Genomic DNA, 12,543 nt, shown 5'->3' with positions numbered 1-12,543 from the left:
AACTATCACATAAATTTTTTTCAACTTAAAATAAAAAATCATGCAGTATAGGGTTAACTATTAGAAGTTAAAAAAGTTTGGCGGCGAAAATACAAGCTTTACTAATTAGATGATAATTGTTTTTTTTTAATCACTCACTTAAAATAGACCCCAAATATGATCATTTCCATACATCTAGGTAATGACCATTTTAGAGGGATTGATTAGTTAAACATAAATAGAAAACCCTGATAAAATACTTACATTTATTTCCAAAAGTGGTTATAACCATTTCTTCTGGCGAAATACTTTTAATTTTGCTCAGCCAATTTTCCAAAGAATCAAAACTGGGATGGCTGGTTATATCATATACCAAGATTATAATCTAAAGAATACTACTACAAACTAGAACACATAAAATATTTAAATATCCTCACGTTAACTTGAAACAAATAAGTTGCCATCATGTGCCCGTTGAGTTCTAATCCACTTACATCAGTGAGTCTAACTGTAACCTCTTTATTTCCCAAAAACGATAGTCTTTTGACATAAAAGTCGGCTCCTATTGTGGGCACGTAAATTCTAGAAAATTCTTCAAAACAGAATTTTTTTATTAGGTTAGTCTAAAATAAAAGTAAAGTTAAAATATGTCGTCTTTATAAGATCTAACCATTTTGACCTTTCCAACCATTTGCTCTCCCATCAATACGACTTTCAACTGTTTCTCGTTAGCTTCCTCTTCGGAATCAGACATTTTAGTCACAGCTACTATTATTCATATGAAAAGCCTTTTGTCATTGAAAATCTAAAAATCATGTAAGGGATTTTATATTCAAACCGTATTTTTATTGTAATATTATATGAAACGACGTATAATATAAAGAAGCTAGGAGGTTCTGGATTTAGTTTAGTCTATTTTCTCTGAAGTTGTAAAAATGTTGAAAACTCTTTTATTGTGGGTAGTTGCTTGTAATATTTTTGTGTCGGGTTGTCTCATTACTAATTGCCCTAGAGGAGGTAAAAGAAATGAAAGATATGAGCTTGTAGAGGCTAGAGTCAAGAAGGTAAGATAACCAAAGTCGAAAAACAATTTTAAAATGAACATGTAAACAGAAAATCTTTAGGTACGGGATATCAGACAATGCATGGATACTCATTAAAATATAAATTATCAAATTAAATCAAAATTAAATTACCAACCATACCATACAAATCATAATATTAGCTCTGTGGTTTTAGAAAAGTCGATCGACCGTGGATGAAATATTCACTATTAGGATGCTGAAGTATTGGAAATAAAACGGAACATTGAATCAGGTATTAAAAGATTTTAAGCAAGCATATGCTAAGAGTGAAATTGTGGAATACCGTGACAGAACTGGGCATAAAAATAGTTTAATTATAAGATTAACTAAACTTGCTTGTGCAAAAGGAACTAGAAGTGCAGTAAGAGTTGAAGTAAGCCTGTGAATCTTCTTTAAAATCAACAGTGGTCTAAAATAAAGAGATGCGTTATCCCCATTTTTTTTAACATAACTTTGGAAAGCATTGTGTCAAAAGCAGAGACATAAACAATACTCTTTGAAAACCAGGGTCCTAGTTTGTACAGGGAGAGATCATGAAACTGGAAAAGGCTGCAAAACAATTTAGACTTCGAGTAAATGCAGATAAAACAAAATATATGTCTAAGAATTCTTAGGAAGTTAAATGGCCCAGTTAAGAACAACACACAGCAATACAGAATAAGAACTAATATAAAATTGGAAGAACTATATAACGAACTATATAAAAGCTTGAGATGGGCCATGTTAAGAGACAAGATCAACGTCTGTAAAAATGCAGGCAGATTGTAAAGTCAGCAATGACTTACCCTGGGTTGAAATTCTAGAGAGAAACAGAAAGAGAGCTATATTTTATATTTCCATAAAATATGGGATAGAGCTTGGCAGAAAAATGACCTAACATTGGCAATTTCGTGGCGAAGCACTTATTTTGGATTCACTTACTTTTGGATGATTTAACAATGACACGATTCAACTTATAAATATACTCCATTTTCCGATAACAGATATCACAATATTACAAAAAAAAAACAATAAATGTCATTAAATCACTTAAAGCACAAAAAAGGCATATAATCTAACACCCAAATCAAATGTTTAAGCTAGAAATGCTAAAGTGGTTTTATTAAACTTAAGTTTATTTATTTTTTTTAAGAGTTTAAGCTAAAATATCAATTAATAAGCACAGTATTTTTAAGAACTTTTTACCTAGATCTGTACTATTGGTCTGTAAGCTTTTCAAAGAAAAGTAGTGCTGGTCCTTGGTGTCTTGCTAAACATTTAGACCAAGGTGAACGTTCTACAGAGTATATTTTAAGTTTATGGCCAAAATAAAGAAAACGGTGATGCACTATTAATGGAGCAAATAATGAGTTGCAATATTAGTGACAATTGCAGCATGTAAAGAATATGATTTCTCTTGACGAATTTTTTATTGTGATTCGGGAATCTCAAAAACCAATTTTCTAAGAAGGAGATAAGCAGTACTTATGATCGATAAATTTAGGTTAAATTATTGGAAACAAATTATTTGGTTGTTTTCGTATTAAAAGATGGATCAAAATATCATAATTTTTTTTAAAGTAATAGATCAGGATCTTCACTATTTAACGTTCTTATTGATTTGTTTTTTTACTTAATATTAAATGAGTTTGTTAAATATTCTTCAAATTTAAAATCTTATTCTCCAACAGGTAACAAATCCTAATAATAAGAAAATTAATTAAATATTTACAGATAATTTAATAAATTCAGTAATTGAGTTCAGAAGCAGTAACAGTTGCTGATGCTGCTGTTACTGCTTCTGATTTTCTTTTTGCCAAAATTGCGGGCCCATATACCGGGTGGTGCGTCGCCGAACGGAACATAGGAAAACCCATGTAAATTTTAAGGGGGTCAATTATTGGCTTCCCTGTACATTTTATAAAAAAAATGTAACATAACTTTTTGAAGAGACCAATCTGGCAAACCCTGGTGCAAAGTTTCCGAAAATTTTAATAAGCGAATCTTGAATTATTCAATTAAATGTAATTGCAAAATTAGCAAATTTTCAGTTCAGGTAAAACCAAACGGGCACCAGTAAAATGAATATTGTTACTGACGTGAGGAATTTGAAGGAAATGAAAATTGAAAACAAGTATGATTTATTCAATCAACGAAAAAATAGCCATAATTAAGTGGCATTATGCGGGAAACAATAAAATTAATTAATTAAGTAATGCTAACGTGTCTTACTTTGAATGTATGGTTGTCAGATTGATAAAACGAAAAAAAACATTTCTTATATTCGGCTGTACGTCAGATTTGACAAAGCCTTATAACAAATTGTTTGCTGGTGCCTGGTGTCTGGTTTTACCTGAACCGAAAATTTGGTAATCTTGCAATTATATTTAATTAAATAATTCAAGATTCGCTCATTAAAATTTTTTGAAACTTTGCACGAGGGTTTGCTAGATTGATCTCTTCAAAAAGTTATCTTACATTTTTTCTGTAAAATGTACAGGGAAGCCAATAACTGACCCCCTTAAAATTTACATGGGATTTCCTATGGTCCGCTCGGCGACGCACCACCCGGTATATAGAGAACACTTATACAATTTATAATGAAAGACATAATGAATAAACAAGACCCAGACCAAGAATGGGAAGCATTGAGAAATGTTATTAAGACGACAGCAGATCACCTTCAACTAACACATAACCCCATAAATCGGCCAAACAAACCCTGGATCACACAAGCGACCATAGAAACAATCAACAAACGAAAAGAAATGAAAAGGAAGGGCACCCTAACGAGAGAAGACTGCGACCTGTACAAGAGGTTAAAAAAAAAGATACAGAGACAATGCAGACAGGATACAAACAACTACATTAAAAAAATATGCAGGGATATAGAGGAACATCAACTCACCCATGACACCAGAGACTTGTGTCAAAAAGTAAGGGAAATAATACGCAAATTCAAACCAAAGACTTTCACAATTGAAGACAAGGACGGAAAGATAGTATGGGAAGATGAAAAAGTGATAGAACGATGGAGACAATATTGTGAGGAATTATGCACCGAAGAAACCAAAATAGCGATCGAACAATAGAAAGAAAACACACAATTTGAAATGGAGCCCAATATTCTTATGTCTGAAATTAAAGAAGCTATATAAAACCTAAAGCTAAACAAATCCCCAGGAACAGACGGAGTTCGTGCTGAGCTCATAAAAGTACTAGGAGACCCGGGAACCAAAATCCTACATGATATATGTAATAAGATCTGGCAAAGTGGTCAATGGCCTAAAGACTGGAGAACGTCTGCATTTGTACCTATTCACAAAAAGGGATCCACCAAAAAATGCGAAAATTATCGAACGATATCTCTAATCACACATGCCAGCAAAATCCTGCTTAAAATAATAGATAGACGATTGCAAAACTACGTAGAGAGTCAAATCCCTCCAGAACAAGCAGGCTTCGTTAAGGGAAGAGGGACTAGGGACCAAATATTCAACATCCGCCAATTAATCGAGAAAGCCCGGGAGTTCAATACCCCCATGCTCTTGAGCTTTATAGATTACAAAAAGGCTTTCGACTGTGTTCGATGGAGTAGTCTCTGGAACGTATTGAAAGAAATGGTCCCTCCGCATTTCATATCTCTAATAACCAACCTATATGAAAATAACAATGCCATAGTTAGTCTCGACAATAAAACATCAAACATTTTCAAAGTACATAGAGGCGTCCGTCAAGGATGTATCCTATCACCGAGACTCTTCAATGCCTACGGTGAATTCATAATGAGACGAGCCCTGGAAAATTTTGAAGGAGGTGTGTCAATCAATGGTAGAAAGATATGTAATCTCAGATACGCGGACGACACTACCCTAATAACAAGAGATGAAGATGAGATGGTTACACTTATTGATCAGGTCGCTAATGAAAGCCGAGCTCTAGGCCTCGAAATAAATCTAGACAAGACCAAGTTAATGGTCATTGACAGGAGTAACACCATATAGTTAAGAAATCTGCAAAATAGAATTGAAGTAGTAGATGAATTCATCTACTTAGGGTCCCTAATAAACAGTAAGGGAGGGTGTGAAACAGAAATAAGAAGGCGGATAGCATTAGCGAGGACAGCAATGTCAAACTTATCCAAGATATGGAAAGACAGACCCATAACCAGAAACACGAAAAGAGCCCTGGTAAACACCCTAGTGTTTTCGATATTTTCGTATGGTTCCGAATCCTGGACAATAAAGTCGAGCGACAGGCACCGAATAGATGCTTTTGAAATGTGGTGCTGGCGGAGGATGCTTCGCATACCCTGGACTGCACACCGGAGCAATGTGTCGATATTAAACGAATTAGGAATCACCGATCGATTGTCTTCCAGCTGCCGACGCCGCATTCTGGGTTACTTCGGACACATCACCAGGAGAGACCAAGACAATCTAGAAAAACTTATCGTGCAGGGCAAAGTAAAAGGTAAAAGATTAAGAGGAAGATCCCCATCACGGTGGATAGACCAAATTAAAGAAATTACAGGGCAAGCCTTGCAGACAAATATAAGAGTAGCAGAAGACCGACAACAGTGGAGACAATCGATCCATCAGTGTTCATAGACATGACGTTACAACTCTTCAGGAATGAAGATATGATTAAGAAGAAGAATACAACTTATATTCCGGAAAATTGTCTTTAAACATAGTTTTTTAGTTAATTTGGTTTAAAAATTTCTGCACCGAAATCTGAATGTCAATTTTGCTTTTTGGAACACTATTTGTTTGGCTTTTAACAATTCAGTTAACATTTTTCGTTTCTTCATCAGATAACGCTGTGAAATAATGGTCCTATAAAAATTTTCTTAAATGTATCCCCCATACTGATACTATAGGATTGCATTTGTCAATAAAAATCTTATTATTAGAAACTTCTTATTTATTAGAAATATCTTATTTATTACAAACTTAATTTTCTTTAATTTAAATTTAATTTTCTGCAAAAAAAAGAACAATAAAAGGAGAGTGCCAATAATACGCAAGTTTGTAATTTCGTGGTTCCTATAATTGGCAGCTCAATATTTTAAAGATTTTAAAATTTTTTTACTAAATAAACATTTTTGAAGAATTAAAAAAAACAGTCAGTACTAACTGAACTTTTTTTTTTTTATGGTAAACACAAGCACATAGACAGAAAGTCCTATGTCACTCTTGGAGTGGTGCTTGCACGAAGATATTTGTGGGCATTTATCTTGAATCGCTGTAGGTTGTATGCGTCGGGAAATATGTGAGGTGGAAGCCCGTTCCACAAAGAAGATGTTCTCCAGATGAATGAGTCCCGATACAGCGACGTCCTTGGGGTAGGCAGGTGGACTCGATGTTGATGAGCCGCAACTGCTAGACGCGTCCTTCTTGCCGGAACAGCCCTGGGTGGAATCAGGCCTGCCAGCTCAGAGGAGCACTTACCGTGATAATAACGGTAGAATAAACAGAGATCAGCCACCTTTCTCCTGTGCTCTCCTGTACTAACTTAATTTGTATATGACATTTTTTATTTACAATAAAAGTAAAAGTGACAAATATTTAAAAAAACACAAACTTTTAAAGGGTACGAATAAATGGAAAACACGTATTTCTACTACCCAATAGTTTACACTGTCTTTTTATACAATCATATGGTTCAAACTAAATTAAAAATATATTTTAAAACCATTACTTAGACCTTAAAGCACATAAATCTGCATATTAAGCCAGATAATATTATTTAAAGTACGGCCCGCAAAAGTATTTAATCCGCCCCGCCGAGGGTCGAAAAGTTTAAAGTAAATTCTGCTTAATAGAATAATAAATGTATAGCCTATAGGAGAAGTGAAACTATAACTAAACTTATATATTATAGTTGTGTAGTTCATGCGTTGCGTAATAAGGGGCGGAAAGTGTGGTGAAAGGTGAAAAGTGAAACTCAGACGCCAGCTTTTATGTTAATTTTATCTCTTGTTCTTATTTGTTCGCATAACTCTTTACATTCATAATTTAAAAAAAAATAAGCACCCCTATTACGATAATGAAGTATAAAAAAGAAAAGCCGATTCCAATGTGCTTTGATGAATGACGCAGAAAAAAAGATATATGCAGAAATCTCATGAAAAACATTATTCTGCGTTGAGCAGATAACGGATTATGTTTATAAAGCAAAACAGGGCTCAAAAGGCTTCTCACTGGCTGGATATGTTATGGCTTAGAAAATAGCTAAATGTAACAAACCATCCTCAGAAGTAAAAATTGTAAAAGATTGTATTTTGAGTATGAGCAAAGTTTTATGTCCAGAAAAAAGAGTTTGAGTCTGTCAACTTGTCGCAAAAAACAGTAACAACGTGAATTGATGCCATTGCATCTAATTTGTCGACTCAATTTAAGCAGCGTATAAAAAACTTAAAATATTTTTTCGTGACGACAGATGAAAGTACGAATAGAAGTGACACTGCACATTTATTAGTCTTCATTAGAAGCGTTTATGACGATTTTCTAATTGGAGTCGACGCAGATGATTCTTACCTTCTTTACAACACAAGGAAAGAACCAATTTACACGAGTAGTGTGGCGAAGAATGATTGAACTCACTTTCCGCCTTTAAAATACATCTAACCTGTGAGTGAGGACAAATTAAAGGAATTCAGTTAGGCATTTTTCTTCACACACGAAATTTCGCAAAAAAATTGAAACTAGGTTTCAAGATTTTAAGAACATTCAATCAACGCTAGATATTTTCTTGATGCCGTTTCATGTAGACCCGCAAAATGTATCCGAAAAACCGAGCGCTAAATTTCAAAGGATGATTGCTCACGCCTAGAAAATGTTGACAATGTTTGGGTCATCTTGTGCAACATACTTTTTAGACTACGAATTTGCCGAAAAAATCAATCAGAAGCCTATTGACTGTTGAACACATTTTCGCATTGCTAAAAGTTGCTTTATATAGTAGAGCCGCATAGGGCGAAAAAAAGTCGTCTGCGTGCCAAACGGTGATGAAAGCAAACAACATATAGAGGTTAGTTAGTATTAAGTTACTGATTACAGAAAATAATGTTGCCCTCCCCCACCCCTGCGTCTCTCATCCCCCAACCCCTAAAATGTATTTTTTTAATTGTTAATATCTCGGATATCAATAGAGATAGAATAAAAAAAATTATCTGTTATTTTCACAAGTGCGAGGGGCATAACAAATGTTATATTGACTAAATCAATATCTCGAAAACTAAATGAGATATATAAAAATATAGTGTATGATAATTTATTACACATTTTTCTTTTGTAAATATTTTGAAAACAAGTGACCTTCTCGGAAAAAAAGGTTAAAATAAAAGTTTTTGCAAATTTCATAAGCTCTTTAGAAATGTATATAAGTGAGGGTAAAATCACTTCCTTCCCTAAAAATTTTAAAAATATAAATTCGCGCTGTTGGTCGGTAAAAGGGGTGTTACATAAAGGTGGCACAAACAATATATTATACCTGCCTAATTATATAATGGCTAACAAATTAAAAACCTTTTTTAACCCCACCCCTCGCTCCAACCCCCAACTCCCAGCCCCAACTTGAATTTTTTTTGCAAATATGAACAAAGAAAAAAGCTCGTATTTCGCGAATACGAGCAGGTCTCTATTTTTAATTTGAAGAAATTATTCCAGAAAGTCAACGTGGTAACTTGCATATTTTCAAAATAAATAATTTGTTGCCTAAATAAGGGTATTTTTAAGGTAGTTTTGTATTTAACATCAACATTTATAATATTGTTATAATTGATGGCATGGCAGAACTTCATCTTTTGCAAAAACCTAAAAGCATGAGGACCTATTTAAATTTGGCCAACCATTTTATATCTGTCCTTTGGAATAAATATGGAAAATATGACGAAATACATTTAGTTTTTGACAGATACGATGATTCTTCTCTCAAACAAAAGACTAGAAATAAAAGGTATGAACAGAGCACCACCAAATAGTTTACTATTGGAGACCCTCTTAATATATCAAATGTTCAAATCAGAGATTTGTTGTCAAGCAATAAAACAAAAAACGAATTATCAGAGTATTTGTCAAAAAAATGCCTGGACTCAGATTCGTTCAACAACAAAAAACTTTTTGCATCTTGGAACAGAAGCTGCATGACCAAAAGCGAAAATATTGAAGATCTTGCATCCAGCCAGGAAGAAGCTGATACCAAAATCATTTTACATGCTACATATGCTGCCAATCATGCTGAAAAAAAAAGAAGAAACATGTATTACTGTGTGCTCTCCGGGTATGAATTTACTACACGAAATATGTATGTAATAAAATATTTGTACATTTATTATTATATTTTTTAGACACCGATATATTTATTTTTCTCTTGAAGTACAGCGAAATCTTTGGTTGCCAACTGCAGTTTCAGACTGGAACAGGAGCAAAAAAGAGAAATGTTTATAAAAACAAGATAGGCCAACAGCTCACGTACTTACAGAAACGGGCTTTACTCGCGTTTCATACGGCTACTATCAGGCTGCGATGTCACAGGAGGGTTTGCAAAAAAAGATAAGAAAATATTAATGATTAAAACTTATAAAAATAAAACAATGTTTTTCTGCTAGTTTACATTGTCTTTAGGCAAACTGAAGTTTTTTAAAGCGTTTCAAGCTGCAGATGATCAAATATTAGCTTCTTTAATCGATCTTGGCAATACTGAAATAGAAGTGGAGAAAATATCAAATCAGCTAGAAAAATTTATTTGCATGGTGTACAACCTAAAAGCCAATATAACGACACTGGAGGAGTTACGCTGGTGGGAATTTTCCAAACAGCAGCTGGAAAGTGAGCAGCTCCCTCCAACCCAAAGTTCACTATTAACAGCTTTACGAAGAGCCCGATTACAAGCATATATGTGGATAAATGCCCTTAAAAAAACTCAAGTAGAATTAGAACCAATCGAGTATGGCTGGCGAAAAGAAAAGAATGTGTTTCTACCAGTTCTATCTGATCTACCAAATGTTGCGCCAAATGAAATTTTAAATTTAATCTCATGTGCCTGCAAAAAAAATAGATGCACCACAAAACAGTGCAAGTGTGGTCAAAATAAACTTCAATGCACGGAGAGTTGTATGTGTGTGGACGAACTCTGTGAGAACCACAACTCTTTTGAAAATGAAAGTTCTGATAATGAATATTTTTTTTTTATCTGTAAAGTAATTTTTAGTTTTTTTATGTGCAATTTATTATACCAATCTGTACTTATTAAAGTAATAAATAAATGTGTTTTTTTTATTTAAAAAAAAAGAGTCGGGGGGAGGTGGTATTAGTTTGGGTTAAAGGGGAGTTAGGTTTCTCGGTTTCTGATTCAACCACAAAAAAATTAAATCGCTAACAACAATAGTTTCCGAGATTTAAAAAGTTTACCCCTTAGGGGGGAGTGGAAGTGACTTAAACGTGGATGGAGGGGAAAATATGTATTAATTATTATATTTTTACTATCCTAAATAATAAATAAACTAAATTTCTATAAAAAGGTTGGTACATTATACTAAGTATTTTGCTAAATCTAGTGTGTGAATATATTTTTTTTGGTTTTATGATCGATTTAATTTTTTTTTTAGGGGAGGAGTTAACGTAATCCAAATAATATGCATCTTTTTAAAAAGCTTAAGAAATTTGCATAATAAAATAGTTGAAGTTTTTTTTATAGGATGAAATTTTAAAAAAATATTTGAAAAAAACTAAAATTTCCAACAAAAAAACATACAAATTTGAATATAGCTCCTTTAGTTTTTGAGATATTAAAATATTTCTAATGACCTTTTTCTTTCTACAAGTACTTGGGATTCTATCAGTAAAAAAAGTGGACCGCTAGCATTATTAGTTTTCGAGATACAGCGATTTAAAAATTTTACCCTTTAAAGAGGGGTTGGGGGTGACTGACGCGGGGGTGGGGGAGGGAAACATCGATTTTCGTAATCAGTAACTTAATACCATTTAACCTATATAGGTTGTTTGCTTTCATCACAGTTTGGCACGCGAAATGCCCTATGCGGCTCTACTAATATGTCTCACGCGTCTACCATGGCATGGCCTTCGAATAAAAGTTAAAATAAATAACATTTAAGGTAAAAGGTAATTTGTAACATTTGCGGGAAATCTCATAATATTTTTATAATATTTTGGTTCAAATCGTTAACACAAAAAGCACCTTTTTTATAAGTTTGGCCCTCCTCTAGAATTCCTTATACTTCGTGGCCCCCCATTAAAAAAGTTTGCCCACCACTCGTCTAGGAAATAAGGAAGGTTGCCGCATTATAAAGTATTAATTCATAGACACAAATATCTTTCAAGAACTTTATAAATTATAAACATATTTTTTAGTGCCAACGATTGGGTAGGTGCCAACTTTAGGGCAGTTTACACTCTTTTGCAAACCTGGAACAAAAAACATTAAATATCAAATTTCTCTTTGATATAAGATCAAGCTAAATTGAAAGTTTTGTTAATGAGTATAATTTTATGTTCTTGCCAAAACATCCGGTCGAAAATTAGTGCAGCATCAGTTTTATAGTTGCATTATTATATTTGCTTTAATACCAACTTGAAAAGGTACATCTTATGTATATATTTTTTTAATATTTTATAGTGTACACCCTGTGGTCCCCAAAATACCGGCCAATGTTTTGGACCTGCTATCTGCTGCGGCCCTTTTGGTTGCCTGATGGCCACCAAGAAAACGCGACGCTGCCAAATTGAAGGAATGTTCGAAACACTGCAACCTTGTATTTCAGGATTTAGCGATTGTAGAGCAGGAAGTGGCAGGTGTGCTGCCAAAGGTGTATGTTGCAGCCAAGGTATAAGACACGAATGCTTCTTGTTATTTTATTACTACATTTTTGTTAATTTTAGATTCTTGTTATGCTGATAAGGAGTGCGATATTCAAGAAAATTTACGAAGTTCATCTACCATGGAGTTATTTAAGTTATTAGGACTTTAAGATGGAAAATAATTTACCTTATTGATGATCCATTAAACCACTATGCAATTAACCCACTTGTTTCACATTGACAATAAAAGGAAAATATAATGATGCCATGGTCAATTAGAAATCGCCAATAAAAGCTCCTAGGCGATTAAACAATACAAACAGAGCCGAAAAAAGAAATGAATAAGTGTAACAAGTGTAACAAGGAGTGATTTACCTTCTAATTTTTTTTTATTTGATATTTTATTTTCTATTTTAGAAAAATTAGTTAGAAATTTTTACCTTTTTAGCAATTATTATGGTAATACAAATAAGCTTGGACATGGCAAAAAATTTCTTTTTTTAAGGCAACTTTTTCTCTTATGCAGATATTTCTAATTTGTTAGAGAATGTATTACAAGCCGTCCCTTTATCTCCAGTAGAGATTTTATTCACAAGCCGAGGGGAGAAAGGCGATGAGTAATTCACACGAATCAGACATAATATTTGACAAATGGTTTATTCGGTTATTTGGCAATA

The 12,543-nt window shown here is 33.5% G+C and overlaps 2 protein-coding genes across 8 annotated transcripts in view; one reads left to right on the top strand and one right to left on the bottom strand.

The window, feature by feature from the left end:
• LOC126745150 (ras-related protein Rab-28-like) overlaps positions 1 to 12,543 on the bottom strand; it is a 54,045-nt gene that overhangs the window by 11,891 nt on the left and 29,611 nt on the right. For 4 of the 7 annotated variants that reach the window (XM_050452877.1, XM_050452879.1, XM_050452872.1 and 1 more), the window contains 3 exons: positions 659 to 784; positions 417 to 602; positions 244 to 364 (listed from right to left, as the gene is read on the bottom strand). In XM_050452877.1, the coding sequence (XP_050308834.1) occupies positions 244 to 364; positions 417 to 602; positions 659 to 733 (382 nt within the window). In that variant the 5' untranslated portion in view covers positions 734 to 784. Of the gene's footprint in view, positions 1 to 243; positions 365 to 416; positions 603 to 658; positions 785 to 1,179; positions 1,256 to 12,053; positions 12,144 to 12,543 lie in introns of those variants that run through there. The other 3 variants (XM_050452876.1, XM_050452875.1, XM_050452873.1) reach the window with 3 other exon arrangements.
• On the top strand, positions 915 to 12,092 carry LOC126745151 (neurophysin 1-like). Its single transcript, XM_050452880.1, has 3 exons — positions 915 to 1,043; positions 11,685 to 11,892; positions 11,948 to 12,092. The coding sequence occupies exons 1-3, from the start codon at positions 915 to 917 to the stop codon at positions 12,034 to 12,036; spliced, it is 426 nt and encodes a 141-aa protein (XP_050308837.1). The 3' UTR covers positions 12,037 to 12,092.

The sequence above is a fragment of the Anthonomus grandis genome, chromosome 15 (assembly GCF_022605725.1).
Source record: "Anthonomus grandis grandis chromosome 15, icAntGran1.3, whole genome shotgun sequence".
Taxonomy (NCBI): Eukaryota; Metazoa; Arthropoda; class Insecta; order Coleoptera; family Curculionidae; genus Anthonomus; species Anthonomus grandis.
The sequence above is the reverse complement of the archived record's forward strand: the minus strand, read 5'-3'. Positions and strand labels throughout refer to the sequence as shown.

Bases quoted from the DNA above. Each gene is read 5' to 3' on its own strand.
- LOC126745151 (XM_050452880.1), top strand. From the start codon at position 915: ATGTTGAAAACTCTTTTATTGTGGGTAGTTGCTTGTAATATTTTTGTG. The intron at 1,044-11,684 runs GTAAGATAACCA...AATATTTTATAG, and splicing joins TAGAGGCTAGAGTCAAGAAG to TGTACACCCTGTGGTCCCCA. The intron at 11,893-11,947 runs GTATAAGACACG...TGTTAATTTTAG, and splicing joins AGGTGTATGTTGCAGCCAAG to ATTCTTGTTATGCTGATAAG.